General features: G+C 57.6%; 2 protein-coding genes across 6 annotated transcripts in view; both read left to right on the top strand.

Moving 5' to 3' along the window:
• LOC108504876 (protocadherin gamma-B5-like) overlaps window positions 1–3,374 on the top strand; it is a 3,949-nt gene extending 575 nt beyond the window's left edge. The window contains exons 2-5 of the mRNA XM_017830381.1: window positions 10–672; window positions 2,562–2,570; window positions 2,910–3,015; window positions 3,304–3,374. Coding sequence (XP_017685870.1) covers window positions 10–672; window positions 2,562–2,570; window positions 2,910–3,015; window positions 3,304–3,374 — 849 coding nt within the window. The remainder of the gene's footprint in view (window positions 1–9; window positions 673–2,561; window positions 2,571–2,909; window positions 3,016–3,303) is intronic.
• Window positions 3,375–5,479: 2,105 nt separating this feature from the next.
• The window catches only part of PCDHGC3 (protocadherin gamma subfamily C, 3), a 37,473-nt gene continuing 18,353 nt past the window's right edge, over window positions 5,480–24,599 (top strand). For 2 of the 5 annotated variants that reach the window (XM_017830387.1, XM_017830386.1), the window contains exons 1-2: window positions 11,803–14,802; window positions 22,833–22,891. In XM_017830387.1, coding sequence (XP_017685876.1) covers window positions 12,349–14,802; window positions 22,833–22,891 — 2,513 coding nt within the window. In that variant the 5' untranslated portion in view covers window positions 11,803–12,348. Of the gene's footprint in view, window positions 8,185–11,802; window positions 14,803–15,314; window positions 17,726–22,832; window positions 22,892–24,599 lie in introns of those variants that run through there. The other 3 variants (XM_017830388.1, XM_017830391.1, XM_017830389.1) reach the window with 3 other exon arrangements.

The following is a 24,599-nucleotide window of genomic DNA, read 5'->3' as shown; positions in this document are numbered from 1 at the left end:
AAAAAGCAGCTGAAATACTTCACGGTGAGCGAGGAGAACGGGAACCTGTACGTGAGCGAGAGGCTGGACCGGGAGGAGCTGTGCGGGAAGTCGTTGTCCTGCTCCGTCAGCTTCGAGGCGCTGGTGCACAACCCGCTCAACGTTTTCCATGTCCAGGTGGACATTCAGGATGTGAACGACAACGCCCCACGCTTCCTGCAGGACAATTTCCAGCTGGAGATCAACGAGTTCACTTCTCCCGGCGCGCGATTTGCCGTGGGTGTGGCCGAGGACGCGGACGTGGGCAGCAACTCCCTGCAGGGCTACGAGCTGGAGACCAACGGGTACTTTGCGGTGGAGGTGAAGGAGAGCCTGGAAGGAAGCAAGTTCGCAGAGCTGGTGCTGCGCCGTGCGCTGGACAGAGAAAGCGAGAATAGTCTGCGGTTGGTGCTGACTGCGCTGGATGGCGGTGACCCGCCCCGGAGCGGCACCGCCCAGCTCTGCATCAACGTCACCGACGCGAACGACAACCCACCCGTGTTCCCGCAGGACCGGTACCGCGCCAGCCTGCTCGAGGACACGCCTCCGGGCTCGACGGTGCTGAACGTCTCCGCCTCCGATGCCGACGCCGGCACCAACGCCCACATCACCTACAGCTTCGGGAAAATGCCGGCCAAGGTGCTTCAAAAGTTCGTGATGGACGCGAAGAGCGGGACAATCACACTGAAGGAGGGGCTGGACTTCGAGGACACGCGAGGCTACGCTCTGCTGGTGGAGGCAAAGGACGGTGGGGGTTTGGTGGCGCACTGCAAGGTGGAGGTGGAGGTGCTGGACGTGAATGACAACGCGCCCGAGATCACCATTCTGTCGATGTCGAGCCCAGTGCCGGAAGACGCGCCAGTCGGCACCGTGGTTGCCCTGCTGAACGTGAACGATCCCGACTCCGGCGAGAACGGTGAGGTGTCGTGCGAGCTGTCGGGAGAGGCGCCGCTGTCGATCGTGGCGTCGTCGGGCAGCTCATACAAGGTGGTAACGGCGAGCGCGCTGGACCGCGAGCAGGCGTCCGAGCACCGCGTGACGGTGGTGGCCCGGGACCGGGGCAGCCCGGCGCTGTGGAGCAGCACGGAGCTGGTGCTGGAGGTGTCGGACGTGAACGACAACGCGCCGGTGTTCGAGGAGGCGTCGTACAGCGCGTACGTGCGGGAGAACAACCCGGTGGGCGCGCTGGTGTTGCGCGTTGTCGCTCGGGACTTGGACGCGGGCGCGAACGGGCGCGTGAGCTACTGGCTGTCGGGCGGCAGCGCGGGCGCGGCGGGCGCGGCGCCGCTGGTGTCGGTGGAGGCGCGGAGCGGCGCGGTGTACGCGCAGCGCTCGTTGGACTACGAGCAGTGCCGCGAGTTCGCGGTGGCCGTGCGGGCGCAGGACGGCGGGTCGCCGGCGCGCAGCTCGACGGCCACGGTGCGCGTCTTCGTGCTCGACCAGAACGACAACGCGCCGCGGGTGCTCTACCCGCCGGCGGCCTCGGGATCGTCCCCGGGCTCGGTGGGTTCGGCTTTCGAGGTGGTGCCGCGTTCGGCGTCGTCCGGGTACCTGGTGGGCAAGGTGGTGGCGGTGGACGCGGACGCGGGGCGCAACGCGTGGCTGTCGTACGAGCTGGTGCAGGCGTCGGAGCCGGCGCTGTTCCGCGTGGGGCCGCAGAGCGGCGAGGTGCGCACGGCGCGGGCCGTGTCGGAGAGGGACGCGGCCAAGCAGCGCGTGGTGGCCGTGGTGAAGGACCACGGGGAGCCGGCGCTGTCGGCCACGGCCACGCTGCACGTGGTGCTGGCCGAGAGCTTGCAGGAGGCGCTGCCGGAGCTGAGTGACAGAGACGATGTGTCCGAGCTGACATCTGATCTAAACCTCATTCTCTTAGTGTCGCTCTCTGTAGTGTCATTGTTGTTCGTTTGCACGGTCTTTTTTGCATTTTTCTTTAAATGCCGGCGGTCGAGGGGCCCTCCCATTTTTTTGACTTCTGATAAGGAACTGTATTCCAGCCTTGGCTCAAAAGCACCGTACAACTACTGCAGCAGCACGCTGCCCTTGCCCTACTCCTACGAAGTGTGTTTAGCCTCCGAGTCGGGGCAGAAAGACTTCACATTTTTGAGACCAGGGACTGCAGCACTGTCTGCTCGTCTCCTCACCTGTGAACCCGGCTCAGGCACTCAGCCCGGGAAGGACCCTCCTAGCCCCGGGAGCTCAGACCAGGTGAGCTTCTCACTTAAGGTTTTTCGTCTGTGGGCTTGTGTGAATCTTCTTAGGGTCTGGAGCACAGGTCCTATGGTGAGAGGCTGATGGGTTGTTTAGCCTGGAGAGGAGGAAGTTCAGGGGAGACCTTATCACTCTCTACAACTACCTGAAAGGAGGTTGTAGCCAGGTGGGGGTCGTTCTCTTCTTCCAGTCAACCAGCAGTAGTTGTGTACTCTTGTGTACTCTTGTCTTAAGTACACAATCTTAAGCTGCACCAGGGGAGGTTTAGATTGGACATCAGGAAGAAGTTCTATACAGAAATAGTGACTGGGCATTGGAATGAGCTCCCGAGGGAGGTGGTGGATGCACCATCCCTGGAGGTGTTTAAGAAAAGACTGGATGTGGCACTGAGTGCCATGGTCTAGTTGACAAGGTGGTGTTAGGTCATAGGTTGACTCCATGATGTCACCTAATGACTCCAACCTAATTGACTCTGTGATTCTGTGATTCTTTTTTCTCTCTTCTGCTGTCGGGGATCAGTGGACCACCGGCAGCGCTCATAGTCGCTTCCCCGCGCACTGTTCAATAGCTCAGGGACGTTGGGGTGTGAATGGGTGTGTGTGTGTGTGTGTGTGACATCGACTGATCCTTTTGAACAGCCCAGTCTTATCTGCGAATTGACGATATTGCCTCGATTTTTGCAGTGTTATCAGTATTTCTGTGTCCTGGAGAGAACAGACAGGCATGAATTTCATCGAACCGTAGTGGTGGGATGGACACGGGATGGAGTGGGGACAAAAGTGTCGTGGGGTCCGAAGCTGAGACAACCTTTTCACCTTGATCTAGCGACTACACTAATTGTCTCTGCCACATTTAAGCGCTTTCATGTGATAATGATGTGTGTCTATATCGACGCGTTCACTCAGTGAGGGAGTAATTCTGTAGTTCTCTGCCTTCCTTTCAAGCTCTGTTCGAATAATGCCAGAGTAAGTGTCTTAGGCTGGGACTTGGCTTGAACCCGTCCTTGAAGGAATTCCTGGTGCTGTGGAAAGCGTCTTTCCCCTTAGCTGTCCTAGGTTTCCACTCCTCTGCCTGCAGACGGTGCTTTCAGGCGCTTTGAAGCGTCATCTGCAATATTTGAGCTTCCCATCAAGGTGGAGGAGATGTAAGGGCTCCAGATTAATCGAAATATGGTAGGTGGAAATGTTCAGCCTTCCATGCCTTTCCCGGGACCTCTTCGCTGTACTCATCTCTCGGTTGTTTGGGTGTCCCGCTACTGCTGGGATTAAACGAACAAGGTACTCTGCATACGAGTGCGTGCACTCGTATGGAGGGAAATGACTTGAGAACGGCAGTCCCCACGTTAGAGAAATTGTTCGGTAAACCGAGTTTAGGAAAGACACGAAATGGGCAGTGATTGGAAAAAGGATTCAGAGATTCTCTCAGAGAAAATAAGTCGCTGAAGGCTGTATAAAGATTTGTCTAGAAGAGCACAGGGGATTTTCTTTGGTTTAGATTATGTGTAAGAAAGAAAGATAATTCGGATTTGGTTGCCTATGAGAAAAGAAGTGCTCTGGGAACGTTAGATGACTAACATTGGATTTTATCGGTGCGAACCTTACACTTCTCTCACATTCTGCGGGCTACTGATAAGAATGATAAATAGCGCTGATAAGGTTTTTCTTTTGGCAGTGATTAATAAGTAGAAAAGGAAATAGCTGAGCCTGTAGAGAAGACGGACTGCGCCGACTCATTTGATATTGCTGAGTCTTCATATAAGCGCAGAAATATTTCATCTCTGGGTGGATCCCGTGTGCTCACGGTAGTTATTACAATTGTGCGGGGCGAGGACACGCGACAGAGCCGAGGTCATTCTCACTCTGGTGAAAATCGTGTCTCCCACGTTGGTGCGGGTGATTTGCAGCCCCTACACAACGAGCTCAGCCATTACAAGTAGCGGGGTAACAAATAACCAGCCACAACGTTTCCCAACCGCTTCCGCAGGGCTTTAAAAGAAGCGAATGAACACGTGGGAGGTGATTTCAAGTTCGGTTTATTTCACGGACATCGCTGTCCCTTCCTTAGCAGCCTCGGCTGTGGGAAGACACGTTTGGACGCTGTGTCTCAGCCGGGTTTTGACAGGGCTCCTGGCGCTCCCTTATCAAACTTCCTCGTCCCCTTCCCATTACACCGTGACAGCTGAGCAGTTGTGCGAGTGTCGGACGAGGGCCGAAATCGGGGTCTTTTTATCAGTAGGGGTGCGCGAGAGGTCGGAACACCCAGAGTATCACGGGTTGTTGATGACAGCGACAACCCCAAAGGCAGGCAGGCAGCTCAGGAAATGGCTGATTTTCGCCCCGGAACTGCCGGTGCCGTGGTCTACACGGTGCCGTGACCTGCTGGGCTTTGCACGGGAACGGGATCCATTCCCGGCCCCGGTGAGCCTGTATGTCGCAGACCGTGATTTCCCTGCGTCTGGCTGGTGGAGAAGGGTACCAGGGAGCGAGCTGGGAGGTGACGAGCGCAGGAGGGCGTATTAAACCGAGATTTCTACAGTTTGTCGGGAAAGATGCCTGCTGGGATAGTGGTGGCGGTGGGGATCTCGCAGGAGGGGCGGTGCTCCTTGGAATCCTGCGGCGGGAGCCTCCCCGCGGCGTGACTCTGTGCTGCAGCCGGAGGAGCTGCTCGTAACTCGGCAGCACGAAATCAGTGTCGTCTCTGTGCCGGCGACGCTGCTTTGGTGACACACGGAGCCGCCACGTCGCGACTCCGTGGGATGTCAGGAAGGGGCTAACCAAGCACTTGGGTGGGATGACTGGTATCCTGAAGGTCCTGAGGGACACTGGAAGCTGGTGCCGGTACTGGCTCCCCCTCGGCGCCCTGCATACCCCGGACGACCCTCCCCACTTCTCCTCCCGCCTGCTCCACCTCCCCTTCTTACTCCCTCTGCCTCATTCTAACGAGGTGTTCCCGGGACACAAACACACACCAAAGACCCCACGTCTCCGTATCGCCCTTTTTGGCGTCATCCTCTCCGCCAACTCTTACACCTTCCTGCCCGCACACGCAGTCCCCGTGCCCGATCTACCCTGCCCCTGCCAGCGCTCTGTCAGCCCGCCTGTCCTTATGGCGGGGGTTCTGTCAGGGCTGTGCTCTCCCTTCAGGTTCTGCCGGCTCCAGCCCCGCTGTCCTCGGGCCGGGGTCGCCGCTCTCCCTCCGGCGGGGCTCGGCGGCGGCGGCGGCCCCGCGGAGGGGCTTTGGAGCCCTGCGCTCTGTGCAGTTATTGGACGGGACTCTGTGTGCCGCTGTCGGCCAATGATGGAGCGGGGGGGAACTGGCGGCCCGGCCCCGCTCGGAGCCGGGATGAGGCGCAGACGGTCTCAGAGAGACTCTGGGAGTGAGTCACCGCCGAGCCCGCCGAGCAATGCCCGGCTCCCCGCCGCCGCCGCCGCTTCCCGGGGCCGCTGGGCAGCGGCATGACGGGGAGAGCTGAGGATTTGTAGCCGGGGCGGGGGGGCGAAGCGGAGAGCGCGGCCGTCCTGTGCGATGAACGGCGTTGCTGTAAGGAGCCGCGGGGTGACGACGGGGCAGGTACTGAGCCTCTTGCTTTTGTTCGGCGTTTCCGACTGGGTTTCCGCCGCGATTCGCTATGCGATTCCCGAGGAGGCGCGGAGAGGCTCCGCGGTGGGGAATGTGGTAGCCGACCTGGCGCTGGACCTCGGGCGGCTGCCGGGACGCCGACTGCGAGTGGTGTCCGGCGGCAACAAGAAGTACTTCGGGGTGGATCTGACGAGCGGGGCGCTGCTGGTGAGCGAGCGGATAGACCGGGAGGAGCTCTGTGGCGCGCTCTCTCCCTGCTCCCTCAGCTTTGAGATCGTGGTGGAAAACCCGCTGGAGCTGTACAGCGGCACCGTAGAGATCCAGGACATCAATGACAACGACCCGGTTTTTCCCAGCAGCCAGGCGAGGCTGGAAATCAGTGAGTCTGTGGCGGCAGGAGCGCGCTTCCCGCTAGAGAGCGCGCAAGACCCCGATGTGGGAATTAACTCTTTGCAGACCTACCAGCTGAGCGCCAACCCGAACTTTGCGCTCGACGTGCAGACGAGGGTGGACGGCAGCAAGTACGCGGAACTGGTGCTAGAGAAGGAGCTGGACAGGGAGGAGCAGAAGGAGCTGAATTTGGTCTTGACTGCGCTGGATGGAGGCAGCCCACCACGGTCGGCCCATGTGCAGATCCACATTGACGTTGTAGATGCCAACGATAATGCCCCGGTCTTCAACCAGTCCACCTATAAGGCAAGTGTGAGGGAGAACACGCCCAGCGGAACATTGGTCGCCAGGATCAGTGCATATGATCTGGATGATGGGCCCAATGGAGACATCGTCTATTCCTTCAGCAGCCACACCCCCGCCAAGGTACGGGAACTCTTTGCTCTGGACTCGGCCACAGGGGAGTTGAGGGTCAAGGGACAGCTGGACTATGAGGAAGCGAAGCTGTACGAGATTTACTTACAGGCTAAAGACAAGGGAGTCGTTCCTGGTGTGGCTCATTGCAAAGTGCTGGTGGAAGTTGTGGATGTGAATGACAATGCTCCAGAGGTGACAGTGACTTCTGTGTACAGCCCTGTGCCTGAAGATGCAGCTCCAGGGACAGTCGTAGCTCTGCTGAGTGTAACAGACTCGGACTCCCATGACAACGGCCAGGTGAACTGCTTCATTTCCCCTGGGATCCCGTTCATGCTCAGTTCCTCACTCAAAAATTACTACACACTGAAAACAGAAGGAGCTCTGGACCGGGAAAAGGCATCGGAGTATAACATCACTATCACAGCCAGGGACTCGGGCTCACCACCCTTGTCAGCAGTAAAACACATCCTGGTGCAGGTGTCAGATGTCAATGACAACGCGCCCAGGTCTTCCCAGGACTCCTACGATGTGTATGTTCTGGAGAACAATATGCCTGGCATTCCCATCCTTAATGTGAGCGCCACAGATCCAGACCTTGGGCGCAATGCCCACCTCTCCTATAGCCTTTTGCAGGGTGACTCCACTGTGGGCCACCTCTTCTCCATCAACCGGGAGAATGGCACCCTCTACCTGCTCACCTCCCTGGACTACGAGGACCAGGTGGAGTTCAGCATGATGGTACAGGTCCAGGACGGCGGCTTTCCGCCTCTGGCCACTAATGTCTCGGTCAGTGTGTTTGTCACTGACGTCAATGACAATGCCCCAACCGTGCTGTACCCCCACCCCAACAGCTCCGCCACCTATCCCGATGTGGTGGCACCCGGCACTCCTGCCGGGCACATGGTCACCAAGGTGGTGGCGGTGGATGCAGATGCAGGGTACAATGCCTGGATCTCCTATACCCTGTTGCAGGCCACTGACCCCAGCCTCTTCTCAGTTGGGCTGCACAATGGGGACATCTTCACGGCCCGCCAGCTCCGCGAGGATGACCCTCCTCAGCACACGTTAGTCATCCTGCTGAAGGACCACGGGGAGCCTGTGCTGTCCACCACTGCCACTGTCTCCATCTCTGTGGCCGAAATGGTCAAGGAGGTGCTCACTGACCTCACTGATGTGGCACCTGCCAATGACCCCAGGAAACATGTGACTTTCTATCTCATCCTGGCTGTGATTCTGGTCTCAGCAGCCTTCTTCATCACCATGTTGTCTGTGGGCATCTTCAAGTGCTACAAGTGGAGGCAGTCAAAGGAGCTGTTCAACAGCTCCAGGAGTACCACATACAGGACACCAGGGCCCTTCCACCACATCGATGCTGTGCGGGGTGGCTTCACACCACCCAACTTCTACCACCAGGTCTATCTCACCACGGACTCTCGCCAGAGTGATCTCCTGTGTAAAAAGCCCTTCACTTCCAGCCCCCTGGGGAGCCGTCAGAGCACCATAAGGAATGGTGAGCCAGGGCTGTACCACCAGATCGTGGGCACTGCCAGCCGGCTCCCCGCACCTGCCGAGGTAATGTAGCTCCTTCCTTGGCATGTCCCAGCGCCGGGCAGAGCCACAGTTCATTTGTGCCATACGTGTTTGGTGGCGTGTTGGGGTTGGGAGGGATGTCCAGTTGCGCCGTGCCTGTACAGAGTGGTCAGCTATGACTGAACAGGTCTTCTTTGGAGTCACATGAGCTGTCCTGAGTGTCAGTGACATTTGCACTGTGCTGAGCAGGATCAAGTGAGTCAGTTTGCTCAGGTTGGCAAACATGACTTTTGGATGCAGTTTTGGGTACGCCTTGCGTGAGTAACCGGTGGAGCCTGAGGTCAGCTTGCAACCACTTGTAAATCCTTGGCACAAAGTTTGTTGCTGATGGTATTTCCTTCCCTTTGCAATAGGAGAGCTGAGGGGAGCACTTGCAGTGGGTGGGAACACAGTCTCTGTGCCCTGGTGGGGACTGAAGAGGTGGTGGTGCAAATGGGGCTGGGAGCCACCAGCTGCCAGTGGGGGACCAGAGTGTCACTACCCACAGTGTAGCACACAAAGCTGAAGGATGATGCTGGTTCCTCTGTGTGACAGACCGTGGCCACAGAGCATCCCTCCCATCTGTGCTGCTCCTCATGTTTGACTCCTGATGCTCCTGGTTTTGTTTCCATGGAAGCTCTGTGATGGTGTTTCCTTCAGGGTGGAGGGGTGGGACTGCAGACTGTCCCAGTTGCTTGCAGGGCTCCACTGAGCTGGACTGTGGCTCTGAGCAGGATGGGGAGTCCTCCACTCAGATGTTGTTCAAAAACCTTATTATAAGCTCTGCATGGTTTGTAGTGTGCTATCTCTGGGTGATGTCTGATGTCCTGACTGAGCAAACTGCAGGCAGGAAGGCGTTTGCGCATGGCAGGCAGCTCCTGTGCTTCTTCCCCGATGGGAATTGTGCAGCTTAATTGGAAAGCTCTCAATTACAGGAGTGCTTCAATCCTCAGAGGTGAGGCCAGGTAGTGGATCCAGTGGATGGGGGTGGTGGTGGATCTGGTGGGTTTTCAAGGTGGCTGGTGCTGGTGATTTGTCCTTCCTGGGAGGCTGTGAGTGAGAGCGACCGGCTCCTCAGAGCAGAAGGAAGTGAGGTGCAGCGGAAGCTGTGCACGGGTGTGAGGCTGCGTGTGCCGCCTGCTCAGTGTGGCCAAATCAGAGATGGAGGCAGAAACCTCTCAGAATTATTTTATGCCTTTTTTTTCCCTTTTTTTTTTTTCCCCCCCGCTTGCGTCACTGCTCAGACTCAGCATTTCTGGTTTCTGGCAGGTGGGAATGGCTGCAGCAGCTGCAGGAGCAAGTGTTCCTCTGCACTGTGCAGGCTGTGCTCAGGTTGGGGACAAGGATGTCCCCTCGACCAAAAGGTCCTGGCAAGATGCCTCTGGGGATGGGGGCAGCAAATTGTTTGAGAGTGGGGTGGAAGGAGGTGATACCAGGCAGGCAGGAAGCCTGAGCCCTAGCCATGACTCCCTCCTACTCCCCAGTACTACACTGGAAAGGCACTGGCAGTGAGAAATCAGCTGGGCTGGCACTGAGCCCTGGATTTTCAGTCTTTGTGGTGACAAAAGACCGTGTCAAGTCTGCAAAGGCTTTACACCTCTTTGCTTTGCAGGACACAGCCAGCCCCCAAAACTGATGCAGAGGGGAGGGTGTTGGCCCTGTCTGTAGCAGGCAGTGTGTCCTGCCATGAGGGATCCCACTCTGCAGGATCTCCAGTGATCCCTGGGTTGTCTGGGTTGGAGCCCTTCCACAGGGAGGGCTCTGGCCCTCTGGAATGGGGAACATTTCCTTGTCCATCCCAGACACCCCATACCCTTTCTGCCTTGTCACTGTCCCTATCCCAGGCTTTGACAGACTCAAGCAACAGCAGAATCCCCCGTGTGAAGCCCTTGCTGCAGCTCCTTGGTGATTGAGCCATCTTGGGACACTGGGTGGATTCTCCCAGACCGTGTGGGCTTCACAGGGGGCTTCTGCTGAGGCACCACAGCAGCACCAAACCCACTACCAGGGGCACAGCACCCTGTATTACCAGCAGCATTGCCTGTCACCCTGCTGTGCTGTCTGGGGCCCTGCCTGGGATGGGGACAGGGCACATTCCAGAGTCAAGGCTACTGTGACAGCTCCTTGCCGGTGGCACTGCCAGACGCACCCCCAAAATAAGTACCTCCAAACAGGTATTGGTCTCTATATACCTTTATTGGTCTCTGTAGATCCCTGTGGAATCTTAAAGAGCCAATGCAGCGTTTTGCTGCACTGGCTCTTTAAGGAAGCCTTCTCCCCTCCTCCGGAGCGGGCAGTAGGTGGGACCCGCGCAGTGTTCTCACCAGTCCTCGCTGTGTCACTCCCTGACTGGCAGCAGGGTGGTCCCGCCTCACGGCTCTGGGAATAGGCAGGGAACTGCTGCAGAGGAGAGGGAGGACCCTCGGAAGCAGCACCTCCACCGTGTCTGTCCTTGCCAGAAGGATGGTGTCCCTGTCACCGTCCACTGTGCCGGGCACTGGTCCCCTCAGCCTCTCTCACCTGTTCCCTCAGGTCCCTTTGGTGCCCAGGTGGGGGGGGGCAGACAGGGTCCCAGGCAGGACCCCTGCCTGCCACACCACTGCAGACCCCGGACCCCAGGGTCTGTGTGCACCCAAGAGAGGGCAGGGTGGCCTTCAGTGCACCAGGGACAGAAAGGTGGATGCACCAGGGACAGAAAGGTGGAGAGAGACTTTTTACAAGAGCATGTAGTGACAGGACATGAGGGAATGGTTTCAAGCTGACAGAGAATCTTTAGGTTAGACATTAGGAATAAATTCTTTACTGGGAGGGTGGTGAGGCCCTGGGACAGGTTGTAAAGAGAAGGTGTGGCTGCCCCATCCCTGGAAGTATTTAAGGCCAGGTTAGACAGAGCTCTGAGCAAGCTGGTCTAGTGGAAGGTGTCCCTGCCCATGGCAAGGGGTTGGAATTAGATGGTCTTTCAGGTCCCTTCCAACCCAGGCCATTCTATGATTCTATGACTGCACAAGGCTTCTGCAGGGATGTGAGCTGAGTTAACACCCTGCAGCTTGCCATCATCCTCAGTGACAGGGAGAGGAGGCAATTACGGTTTGCTCCCCTCTGGGGAGGCCGAGACCTCTGCTTTTGTCTTCAGATTGCAGGGCTGCAAAGCCGTGTCTGCTGCAGAATGTCAGTATGTGTGTCTGCCAGGTGGGAGGCTTGGGCCTCCTTCCCAGTCTGACATCCTGACCTGGTGTTGTGATTCAGTGGTGTTCTAGTGGCCTTGTTGTCCGGCTCTATGTATTTGCAGTGATTTGGGTACTGTGAAGACTGATCTCTTCCTCGTCCCAGAGTGAGGAAGGGGTTTTAGTCAGGTGTGCTTTGGGAGCAGTTGTACTCTGGCATTGAATGGCTCACCTGTCTTTGCCTTCCCACCTTCAGCCTCCCACTCCCTCAGGTGGGCTGGCAGGGGTGGGCATCCCTGTTTCAGTGCAAAGTCTCCCGGCTGGTGGTGGTACTGGTGCCAGTGATGCCTCACTCAGAGAGGCAATGATGGGGTGCAGGCAGCAGCCAAAGCATTAGCTGGGGGGGAGAAGAGGGGTGGGAGAAGAGCCCTTGGCACCTCAGGGCTCTAACAAGCACCTTTTCATCAGGCATGAAAAGTCCTTTGGCGTGCGTTCCTGACAGCTGCCCTTTGTGTGTGGGCACGATGTGAAGCCCCCATTGTGGAAGGGGGAGCACACAGGGAGGGTTTGTACCTAGCTTCCAGGCTGCCAGGACGTGCAGTTTCCCTGTGAACGCAAAGCGAGCTGTCGGAGCAAGTGAGTCAGGCTGGCAGAGGGGAGGCCGGGGGTGGCAGCCCCGCTGTTGCCGGCTCAGGCCCCTGCTTCCCTCACCTCCAGAGCCACTGCTGGCCGAGAGGGGACGGAGCTCTCGGCCAATTGGGCGCTGATCTGAAGCGAGGGGGGGAAATCTGCTTCTCCCCCCAACCCCCCTCCCTCCCACCTCCGCGCTGGGGCTGTGATTCAGTTCCCCTCCCCCAGCCCACCCCCTCTGCTCGGAGGCTGACAGCCGGAGCCGCAGCCTGCCGGAGCCCCGGAGCTGTTTTCCAAGCCGCGGAAGAGAGACCCAGGGATTTTATCGCAGTTCCTCAGTGCCTGCTGTGTCCCGGGCCAGACGCGCACGGACATGGAGAGTGTCAGCCTCCAGCGACCCGCCTGGAAATGGCAAGTACTGAGTTTGTTTTTGCTCTGCGGCTGGGGCCGGGTCTCCGGGCAGATCCACTACTCGGTGGTTGAGGAGTCAGAGGTGGGAACTGTGGTGGGGAACATGGCCCGGGACCTGGGCTTGAAGGTGGAGGAGCTGCCGGGTCGCAGGCTGCGCCTGGGCTCCGAGGAGAGCTCGCGCCACTTCGCCGTGCGCCTGGACAGCGGCACGCTGGTGGTGAGCCAGCGGCTGGACCGGGAGCGTCTGTGCGGAGCAGCTGCCAGCTGCGTGCTGTCGGTGCAGGTGCTGACAGAGAACCCCCTGCAGCTCTTCCGCCTGGAAGTGGAGATCCTGGATGTCAACGACAACTCCCCGAGCTTCCCCACCGCTCAGCGCACCCTGCGCATCGCCGAGTCTGCCACGCTGGCCGCGCGCTTCCCCCTGGAGAGTGCTCAGGACCCCGATGTGGGCACTAATGCTGTGAGCTCCTACAGGCTGAGCCCGAACTCCCACTTCTCCCTGGATGTCAAGCAGCAGCCGGATGGCAAACTCTTCCCGGAGCTGGTGCTGGAGCGTGCCCTGGACCGGGAGGAGCAGCCAGAACTGCAGCTGGTGCTGACGGCCGTGGACGGGGGAAGCCCAGCCCGCTCGGGCACGGCACAGATAACAGTCCTGGTCCTGGATGTCAATGACAACGCTCCCACCTGTGACCGCACCACGTACAAGGTGCGAGTCCCGGAAAACACACCTGTGGGGGCCCTGCTCCTCCGGATCAACGCGTCTGACCCCGACGAGGGTCCCAATGGGGAGACACAGTACTCCTTCGGGGTTCACACCTCCGACTTGGTGCGGAGGCTCTTCTCCCTGGATCCCCACAGTGGTGAGGTCCGGGTGAGTGGGGCCCTGGACTTTGAGGAATCACCTTTCTATGAGATCTATGTGCGAGCCCATGACGGAGGGGTCCCAGAGATGGAGGGCAATTGTGTTCTGCAGGTGCAAGTGGAGGATGCCAATGACAACCCCCCAGAGGTGCTGCTCACCTCCCTGCTGAATCCGGTGCCAGAAGACACCCCACCAGAGACTGTCGTGGGGCTCTTCAATGTCCGGGACCGAGACTCAGGGGCCAATGGGGATGTGAGCTTGCAGATCTCCCCTTATGTGCCTTTTGCCATCAGGTCCCTTCAGAACCACTTCTCCCTGGTCACCCGGGAGAGCCTGGACCGAGAGTCCACCTCACAGTACCGAGTGGTGCTGATCGCCCGGGACGGTGGGTCTCCTGCCCTCACCACAACACTCACACTGCTCCTCAATATATCTGATGTGAATGACAACCCCCCACGCTTCTTGCAGCCCTCCTACGATGCCTTTCTCGAGGAGAACAACCCGCCTGGCTCCCTGCTGTGCACTGTCTCTGCCTCAGACCCTGACGATGGGGATAATTCCCGGCTTGTTTACTCCATAGTGAGTGGCCAAGTGCAGGGGTCCCCCATCTCTTCCTTCGTCCACATCAACCCTGACAATGGCAACCTCTACGCTCAGAGCACCTTTGACTTCGAGCAGCTGCAGGTTCTGCCGGTCTCTGTGGCCGTGCGGGACTCGGGGTCCCCCCCACTCCATGCCAATGTTACTGTCTACATCTTTGTGCTGGACCAGAATGACCACCCCCCCACCATCCTGCACCCTGCCAGTGACAGCGATGTCTCGGCACCCCAGAGGGTCCCGCTGTCTGTCCCACCGGGCTCCCTGGTCACCAAGGTGACAGCGGTGGATGCGGATGCCGGGTACAATGCCTGGCTCTCGTACCGGCTGTTGCCACAGTCCACCGACCCCTCCTTGTTCCACATGTCTCTGCACACCGGGGAGGTGCGGACGGCACGTGCCTTCCAGGACACCGACATGGCAGTGCAGCAGCTCGTCGTCCAGGTGACGGACAACGGCGACCCACCGCTCTCCACCACCGCCACCATCACTGTGGCCCTGGAGGAGGCAGCCCCGGAGGAGAGCTACAAGCCTCGGGACTTCCTGGCTGGTGCCAAGGAGAAGCCGGACCTGACCCTCTACCTGATCATTGCGCTGGCAGCCGTTAGCACGGTGGCACTGGCCACTGTCACCGTCCTGGCCGCCAGGTGCCTCCGGCGCAGGGGCCGCGCCGCCGTCTCACCCTACTGCTGCTGCTGGCTCAGCGAGTCGCCCTCCCGGGACTTCTTCAAGCACTCCAGCCCCAAGCTCCAGCTCAGCTCCGACGGCACCCTCAAGTACATGGAGGTCACGCTGCGACCCACCGACACCCAGTCCCAGTGCTACAGCACCTGCTTCTCCCAGGGCTCCGAGGGGAGCGACTTCACCTTCCTGCGGCCTTGCCCACCCTCCGCGACCTTGCCGAGGGAGCGCGGGGCTCTCCTGCCGGCCGGCGGCACGCTGCGGGAGCGCGCCCAGGTGAGCGGCCCCGGGTCTGTCCTGCCGGCCCGCGGTACGCTGCGGGAGCGCGCCCAGGTGAGCGGCCCCGGGTCTGTCCTGCCGGCCCGCGGTACGCTGCGGGAGCGCGCCCGGGTGAGCGGCCCCGGGGCGGTCCTGCCGGCCGGCGGCGCGCCGCGGGAGCGCGCCCAGGTGAGCGGCCGCGGGAGCGCGCCCAGGTGAGCGGCCGCGGGAGCGCGCCCAGGTGAGCGGCCGCGGGGTCGCGGCCCCGCCGAGCGCGCGGAGCCGCCGCGCGGGTTCGCGGCGCGCGGCAACGGCCCGCGGGCCGTGATTGGCCGCCGTGTTGCTGTCCGGGCAGAGCGGCGCGCCCATTGGAGGGCGGCGCGGCGCCCGCAGCCAATGGCGGCGCGGCTGCGCCGGGCCCCGGCGCGCCCCCGCCCCGCCGAGCCGCGTCCGCCCCAAACAATGAATGGGAGCGGCGAGCGCTGAGCGCGGCCCCCGGCGCGGAGGGCATCGCTGCCCGGCCGGCCACCCGGCAAGGATGCCGAGGGCAGGGCAGGCGCGCCGGTCCCTGGGGCTGCCGCGTGTCTTCTCCTTCTGTTTGTTCTTGCACAGCTCCTCCGCTCAGATCCGGTACAGCATCCCGGAGGAGCTCACCCGGGGTGCCTTTGTGGGCAATATCGCGAAGGACCTGGGCACCGATGTGGCGAAGCTGGCGGCAGCTAATCTGCAGGTACTGTCAGATTCGGATTCCCAGTACTTCTCTGTCAACGTGAACACCGGTGTTATAATGGTCAGCGAGCGGATAGACCGGGAGCAGCTCTGCGGGCAGAACCCACGCTGCTTCCTCCACTTGAAACTTGCCATCGAGAACCCAGTGGAGTTTTACCGCATTGAGGTGGAGATCCTGGATATCAATGACAACCCCCCAGAGTTCCCCAGTGAGGAGGTTTCCCTGCGCATCTACGAGCTGGCGTCTCTGGGTGCCCGCTTCCCCATCCAGCCTGCCCAGGACCCTGACGTGGGCACCAACACCTTGCAGACCTATCACCTGAGTGCCAATGACAACTTCAACCTCAACGTGAAGGCGCGCACTGATGGTGGGAAGTTCCCTGAGCTGGTGTTGGAGCGGGCCCTGGATCGGGAATTCAGAGCTTTCCATCACTTGGTCCTGACTGCTGAAGACGGGGGCTCTCCCCCACAGTCCAGCAAGATACGCATCACTATTCAGGTCCTGGATGCCAATGACAACCACCCTGTCTTTGACAGACCATCCTATGGAGCCCGATTGGTGGAGAACTCGCCGCTGGGCACCCTCGTGGTGAAGTTAAATGCCACCGATGTGGACGAAGGACCCAACGGAGACATCCGCTACTCCCTCAGCAGCCACAACTCGGCTGCCTTACGCCAGATCTTCGCCATCGATGAGCAAACTGGGGAGATTCGTGTCCAGGGCAACCTGGACTTTGAGGAGGCGACAGTGTACGAGATCGAAGTGGAGGCCAAGGACATGGGGTCGCCCACGATGGAGGAGCACTGCAGCGTGGTGGTGGAAGTCACTGATGTGAATGACAACGCACCCGAGGTCATTCTTACCTCCTTCTCCAGCTCCCTGAGTGAGGACGCCCTGCCGGGCACAGTGGTGGCTGTGATACACGTCAGAGACAGGGACTCTGGGGAGCAGGGCAAGGTCCTGTGCCACGTGTCTCCGGATCTTCCCTTCCAGCTGCGCAAGGACTACGAGCACCAGTACTCGCTGCTAACCAGCACCCGTTTGGACCGGGAACATGTTGCCTACTACAATGTCACCGTCTCTGCCTCGGACCTGGGCAATCCCCCACTCTCCCGCCATACCATCTTGCCAATCACCCTGATAGATGTCAACGACAATGCTCCCCAGTTTGAGCAAGCATCCTATGAAGTGCTGGTGGCAGAAAACAATCCAGTGGGCAGCGTGCTGGTTACGGTCTCTGCTGCTGACCCTGACTCCGAGCAGAATTCCCGCCTCTCCTACTCCATCCTGCGAGCTGGTGGGACAGATCCAGGCCTGGATCCTACTCGCTACCTCTCCATACATCCCACGAGTGGGCAGGTCACTGCCAAGCTCCCTTTTGACTATGAGCAAACCACCTATCTCCAGTTCCACGTGGAGGTCTCTGATGGTGGCTCCCCGGCCCTGAGGAACAGGACGCTGGTTCATGTTTTTATAGTGGACCAGAACGACAATGCCCCACAGGTGCATTTCCCCAGGGCTGGGGAGGACTCCGCTGCTCAGTTCCGAATTTCCCCCTCCATCGCCCCTCCTGCTCTCATCACCAAGGTGGTGGCAATAGACGCGGACTCGGGGCGCAATGCCTGGCTATCCTACCACCTCGTGGAAGCCACAGACCTGGGGCTTTTCAGCGTGGCCCTGCGTTCCGGGGAGGTCCGGATCACACGGGCTCTGCAGGACACGGACGCCTCTGCGCACGAACTGCTGGTGGTGGTGCGGGACGCCGGGGAGCCCCCACTCTCCACAGCCGTCACACTGGTGGTGCTGGTGGAGGAGAAGGGTCCAGAGGCCCTGCAGGGCTCCGAGGGTCGGGCTGCTGACAGTGGGGGATTGCCCACTATCACGCTTTACCTGATTGTATCCCTAGTGCTCATCTCCACCGTCTCGCTGGTGGGACTGGCAGTGCTGGGCGTACGGTGCCTCCGGCGGGGCTCTGCACCTGCCAACCAGGGCTGCTGCGTGGAGAGCGTGAACACGCTTCAGCCCCCTCCCAGCCACATTTTTGGGCACTTGCACTATGAGCCTAAGCAAGGGGACACCGTGATGGGCGTGCAGGTGACAGCAACAGCTCCCCCCGCCCCGCGTTACCGCTCCTGCTTCTCGCCGGTCTCGGATATCAGCGAGTTCATGTTTGTGAAACCCTCCGCGGATCCTCCTCCCCTGTACAGCGAGGTGAGATTGGGAGTGTGTTCTCCAGCCTGACCGCAGCCTCGGTGTGTGCGGGGCTCGGCACCGAGCCGGCTCGGGATGCGGGACCCCAGCCGGCTTTGGGCAGGGGGTGCGGCCGGTGCCCTCTGCCAGCAGCCGGGCAGGGCGGAGCGGGGTTCCCGCTGCCGGGAGTCCCCGGCGCCCTCCCGGCGCTGCGGGGGCGGAGTGGCGGCGGCGGGGGAAGGGGGGGGGCTACGCCGTGCGTATTTTGGGGAAGGCGGTGAGAAGGAGAAGGGGAGGAGGAGGGAGAGAAAAAGGAGGAGGAGGAGGAGGAGGGGGCTGTGGAGAGACGTAAAACTGTCACTCGGTCCATCCCCTCCGCTCGCCGACTTTGTGTGTCTTTGCGTACCGAGAAGCGGTTCATCCGGCCGGGCTGCGCTCGCTTCCCCCCCCCCGCCCCCTCCATCCTTCCCTGTCCGGCTCCGGCGGCTCCGGCGGCGGCTTCCTCCCTGCACAGCCCGCTCGGACCCCCCCGGGGCGCGGGGGTTCCGGCGGCCGGGGCCGGCAGCGGGGGCGGGGAGGCGGGGGAGGCTGCGCGGAGCCGCCGCCGCTCCGCTCCGCGCGGCTCCGTTCGCACACCCGGCACGGGATGCTCGCGGGACGGAGTTTGCCATGGCAGCTCCCGCTGCTGCTCGCAGCTCTCTCCTGCTTGGCGGCTCCCAGCTGCGCCCAGCTCCACTACTCTGTGCCCGAGGATCGAGAGCCGGGCTTCTCTGTGGGCGACCTGGCCAAGGACCTAGGGGTGGAGGTGCGGAGCCTGGCCGCCCGCAACCTGCGCCTGGTGAGCGAGGGTGGGCAGCGGCACTTCCAGGTGGACTTGGTGGCAGGTGTGCTGCTCCTCGACAGCAGGCTGGACCGGGAGGCACTGTGTGGGCAGAGCCCCACGTGCTCCCTGCACCTCCAACTCGTCCTGGAGAATCCCCTCCAGCTCCACCGTGTTGAGGTGGACGTCCTCGACGTGAACGACAACGCGCCCCAGTTCCCCAAGCCGGAGGTGGTGCTGGAGATCACTGAGGTGGCCAACCCTGGGACTCGGCTACCCTTGGAGGTAGCAGAAGACCCGGATATGGGCTCCAACTCCATCTCCACCTATGAGCTCAGCCCCAGCAAGCATTTTGCCCTGAGCATCAATGTGAGAGGGGATGGTGTTAAAATGCCTGAGATTGTACTTGAAAAAGCACTGGATAGAGAGAAAGTGCCTGTTCATCATCTAACACTGACAGCCCTGGATGGAGGGAATCCAGTGAAATCTGGCACTGCCAAGGTTACCATCCATATCCTGGATGCAAATGACAACCCTCCTGTCTGTGACCCACCCATATCCAAGGTACATCTGGAGGAGAATGTGCCAGTGGGCACTCTGGTCACCAAGTTGAATGTCACCGACCTGGATGAAGGTCCCAACGGGGATGTGGAATATTCATTCAAAACCAGCAATAACGCACCTGGTAAATTCACCAAGCTGTTCTCCTTAGATCCCCGGACAGGGGAGATCAGAACCAAAGCCCTGCTGGATTATGAGGAATCCAGTGCTTATGAGATTGCAGTTCGAGCCAGGGACAAGGGATCCCCAGCCATGGAAGGCCACTGTCACCTGCGAGTGGAGTTAATTGATATCAATGATAACAGCCCAGAGATTGTGCTGACCTCTGTCTCCAGCCCAGTGCAGGAGGATGCAACCCCAGGCACTGTGATTGCCCTCATCGGTGTGAAGGACAGCGATTCCGGTGACAACGGGCAGGTCCGTCTGCAGATAGCAAAAGAGCTCCCGTTTAAACTGGTGTCATCTTTTAAAGAGCATTTCTCACTGGTCACAAGTGGTCCCCTTGATCGGGAGAAGGCCAGTGGATACAACATCACAGTGAGGGCTGTGGATTCTGGGTCCCCCCAGAGGGCCACACAAAAAACCTTTTACCTCCGCATTGCTGACGTGAATGATAACGCCCCGAATTTCTCCAGCCCTTTTGATACAGCTCACGTTCAGGAGAACTCCCTTCCTGGAACTTCTGTCTTTTCGGTGTCAGCGTCTGATCCTGATGAGGGTAGCAATGCCAAGCTGTCTTACTCCATCCTGGATAATGGGATGCAGGATGTACCCGTCTCAACCTACTTCCGAATAGACCAGGACAACGGCACCATCTACACCGTGCGAGCTCTGGATTACGAACAGGACAAGGTGTTCCAGGTGCCTGTGGAGGTGAAGGATGCTGGGTCTCCTGTGCTGAGTAGCACTGCTGTGGTCCATGTGTTCGTCCTGGATGAGAACGACAATGCTCCCAACATTGTCTACCCCTCTGTCCCCAAGGGCTCTGCCTTCCACCAGGCCATCCCAGCCTTGGCAGAGCCTGGCTATCTGGTCACCAAAGTTGTAGCAGTTGATGCTGACAGTGGCCATAATGCCTGGCTGTCCTACCAGCTGCAGGAGACGGCTGAGGCTTTGCCTTTCCAAGTGGAACGCCGCTCTGGAGAGATAAGGCTTGCACAGGCTCTCAGGGAGTCAGAAGATTCCCACAGGCTGGTGGTCGAAGTGAGGGACAATGGCACACCGTCCCTCTCGGCCTCCGTGGTAATAGTCATTTCTCCGGAGGAAAACAGCGTGCAGGACTTCTCCAAGTCCTTGGACCTCCCGCAGTCTTCTCCCAAGGATACCAACCTAACGCTTTACCTCATCATCTCCTTGGTGTCCATTTCCCTTGTGTCCTGCGTGATGTTTGCTCTGGTGGCTGCCCGGTGTCTCAAAGCTGGCAGTGCCAGCTGGACCTTGGCGGGTTGCTGCCGGGGGACTGGCCGCAAGCCCGCCTCCCATTTCCGAGGGCAGATGAAGCCAGATGGCTTCATCAAGTACCTGGACGTGGGAGGAGCGGGTTTGACCTCCCAGGCACAGAATTACACCTCTTGTTTCTCGCCCATGTCTGAGCAGAGCGATTTCCTCTTTGTAAAGCCTTTCAGCCATTCTAGCACTGCGGAGACCGTGGCTGCCTATGAGCAGGTGACCAGCACCTTAGCGAGTCCCTGCGATGGGGTAAGAGATGGGTGTTTCTTACTGTCCTCTCTGCTAAGTGCAACAGTCTGGAATATCCAGGCCAGCTGGCTCTTCTCTGTCTGCCCTTCCTCCTAAGAAAGTGGCCTCGGGGAATGTGTGTCACCGTCACCTCCTGGGAGGTGGCAGGTGAAAGTTTTGGCTGGGCTTGGTGGAGCTGGGGGACGGGGCTGAGCAGCACTGTAGAATCAAAGACAGCGTGTTTGTGGCAGTGGAGAGTTTCCTCTTGGCCCCGTTCGTACTCATTTCTTTTTAAAGTGATTCTTAGCATGGTCAGGGACATGCTTTTGGGGGGGGGATTAACTTCTTGATTCCATTTAACCCCTTTGTTCTGCACGGCATACAAACCATGACAGGGGAGATGTTACGTGGAAGAAAAGTCTGTCAGTGTTTCTTTCGCTCAGTTTTAGAGATGCACTGTAGAAATTTCTCATTTCTTAACCTCCAAGTGTTATTAATTCCTGACTGTGCCCCAGCAAGGGATCATTTTTCAGCTTGAGCAAGGGGCTGAATTCACTATTCAGCACTGAACTACCGAAATGTCAGTAGTGGCATTATTCACAAAGATCCTGGTAACCTTATGTGCCCTTGGGCTTGCAGAGGCTGAGGCAGCGGCAAGCTTTGAAAACTTGAGCTACTTGTACTCAGATGCCTAAATATAGATGTAGGTGACTGTGTTTAGCTGTAGCTTTTATAACTCGGGGGTATAAAAAGTAACGCAATTTTGTGTCACAAATGCCTGCCCTAAATTTGAAAATGGTAATTACAACAGGAACTCAAAATATAGATTGGGAAGGGCTTCTTTAGTGCAGGATTGTGTGTCAGCGTGTGCAAAAATGTGTATCTGAAATCTGGAGGGCAAGTATTTAAACAGCTTCATTTGCATGCGGCTTGGGGACCACTGGGGCATCTATTTCAGGGGAGTAATTTATTCTAATATCTTCTTTCATGAGGATCATCAAAGCTGCAGAGAAATTAATAAAAGCACATCTACTAAATAAAAAATCTAGGTCAGCTCTGCCCTGTCTTCACTTTGCCTTAGTAATTGCATGTACAAGCAGAATAATCCCATAAAACTGATGTTCCATTGTGTGGACTATGAACGGCTCATTCCTAAAATAGCTGAGAGGAGTGTTGTCCTTTCCAGGTAGTATGTCATCACTCTGGAGTTAATCAAGATTTAATTATTATTATTTAATTATTTAATGAAGAGTTCATTATGATTTTCGGAAGTGTGTGTTTTCCAGACAGAAGACAGCTCTGCTATTTAGTGTTTTCCACAAAGGCGTAATTCAAACAGGAATAAGCAAACATGCTCCATGTCCTTCCTTATTTACAGAATGTTCATTGTCTGGTGGTAAAATAACATGGGCAGAAAGTGATACGGGGGCTTCTTAATGAGGTTACAAAGTGTACTGTTGTGTCTGAAGGTTATTGTGTCTCCTAAACAAATAATGCTTTTTCCTCTTGCTGTCGGAAGTTCATTCTTTTCTCTGTGGACAGAAAAATATTGTCGTGCTCCAAGGCCACAGCATCTAGGAAAAGTCATTCAAATACAATGTATGAAAATAAGATCTCAGGCAGGCTTTTTTAAGGACAGGAGGAGGAGAGATTAGGAAGGTCTGTTGCCATTTTACCTTAGAGCATTAAAAGCATCTTCCTCAGTATCAATTAACTCTGCCACCCCCACACTCCCCCTTCCTCCTCCAAGCTCATTACTGTGGTACCACTGCTCCTGCTGAATTGATGCCCTTATCAGTTTATTTCATGCTTCATTTCTTTCACAGCCTGGTTTCCTGAGCTGCTTTGGAAGATCATTCTCTGAACAGTTTTTGTCATGCTTTTCAGTATTCATGCTGGTTCAGAAATACTCAAGAAAGAGGGAGGGGGGAGCTTTCTCTTTGTTCTAATTGATTTGCTTCACTTGGAAGGAACATGCTGATATTCCAGACTGAAATAATCCAGGATCAGCTCGCTTTCATTTTTCAAAGGAAAGAATGGAGGTATTAAAACTCTTATTTTTCTCTGCAGCAAGCTCAGCCCAACACAGACTGGCGCTTCTCTCAGACCCAGAGACCTGGAACAAGTGGGTAAGTGCCTCTTTCTCCATTTTTGTGTGGGGTGAAGGTTTCTTGCCTTTGTGTGTGCCACTTCCAGTGATGGAAAGTCCCTGACTGGCAGCTCTGAGAATGGGTGTCCCCTGTCATTGATAGAGTCAGAAATGGAGCTGCTCCTGTGTCAGCTGTGTGTGGTGGGGTGTGACAGCTGTTGTTGGCAATGGTGTGTCTGGGTTTGGTGTCTGCACCTCAAGGAGGACAGTCAGGAACTGGAGGAAACTCCAGGTGAAGTTGTGAGATGGTTAAAGGACTAGAAAATATGTTTCACAGAGAAAGGCCTCTTCTCTAAAGCAGATTTTGAGCATGTAAACTAGATTCTGAGTCCAAATTCTTAATTCCTCTCCTTGCACAGAGGCCACTGCAAATCCCTGGAAATCACTCCCCTTACCAGTCCTGGAGCCTTGAGCTCTGTGCTGCTGAAATGTATTCACAGCATCACAGAATGGGTCAGGTTGGAAGGGGCCACAGGGGGTCACCTGGCCCAGCCTCCCTGCTCAGGCAGGGTCATCCTAGAACACATGGCATAGGACTGTGTCCTGACAGTTCTGGAATATCTCCAGGGAGGGAAACTCCACCACCTCTCTGTGAGGTGTGTGTGAGGTCAGAAAGGATGAGAAGCCCCAGCAGCAGAGCAGGGACCTGCCTCCCAAGTGAGTATCCCTGTCTTGCCTCTGGCCCAACACTTTGCTTGTCTTGGGCCACAGTGAGAGGCCACTGACAACCAAATGTTCTTTGCCTCTCCCATCTTCCCTCCTGGTTCATAAGCAGGGCCAGGGCTCCTCTTCAGAGGGTGAACTCCCTTCAGTACCATGAGGATAAGGAAGAACTTGAACTGGGAGTCCACCTTCCTCCATGAATACCCCAGCCAGAGGTTATTGTGCGGGAGGAGGTGGCTCCAGGATAATTTATATGTGAAAAGGTTCTATCTGTTGGGGCATACCCAAAGATTATACCCTTGGGAGTAAATTTGGATGATGTGCTTCCTCGTCTGACTGGGTCAGGCAGTGTGTCTCTGTGCTTTGTCATTCCTGGTGGCCACTTGGGCAGCTCCCATGGAGGTTTAAATAGTGTCATGGAAGTGTTGGGTCCTGGATTTTGGTGTCAGAGCTTCCAGTTAAACATCTGCAGAGGCTGGTTCTGTCTGAGTCTTTCCCTGGCTCTGGCTCGATAATTTGGCTTATCAGAAAATTAAGAGATTGCTGTAGCCAACTTGTTGAAGTGATTAAACTTTGCTATTAGGCTCTTCTAGCTGATAAAGCTAAAATGGAGTGAGGGTTTGATGTAATTAGATAAAGTGCTCGTGCTAGAAACCAGCCATGGACTTTAAAACAAAGCTATGGCTGGAAGAGTTTTCTCAGAGGTCTGTTGAATTCCCCATCAGTGACAACATTTTAATCAAGGAAAATCTTTCTAACCATTTCCGCTCCAGTTCAGATGACAATTAACAAAGCCCTGTTAATGCAGAAGTGCACCACGGCTGCTGTAATAGTTTTGTTATGAGAAGGCAGTAAATGAGCCCCACCAGAGCAAGCTCTCCTGCTCCCTCTTCCAGCATCCTGCCGGGGCTTTTCAAGGCACAGAGCTGATGCAGTCCAGACTTCCTTAGCTCAGTGACAAGGGCCTTTTCTCAGGTCGTGGGACAGTGACACTCACCCCAGCTCCCAGCCTCTGCCTGGAGCTC

Source organism: Lepidothrix coronata, unplaced genomic scaffold (genome assembly GCF_001604755.1).
Source record: "Lepidothrix coronata isolate B3197 unplaced genomic scaffold, Lepidothrix_coronata-1.0 Scaffold178, whole genome shotgun sequence".
Lineage (NCBI taxonomy): Eukaryota > Metazoa > Chordata > Aves > Passeriformes > Pipridae > Lepidothrix > Lepidothrix coronata.
Note: the sequence above shows the minus strand (reverse complement) of the source record. Positions and strands in the feature narration are given on the sequence as shown.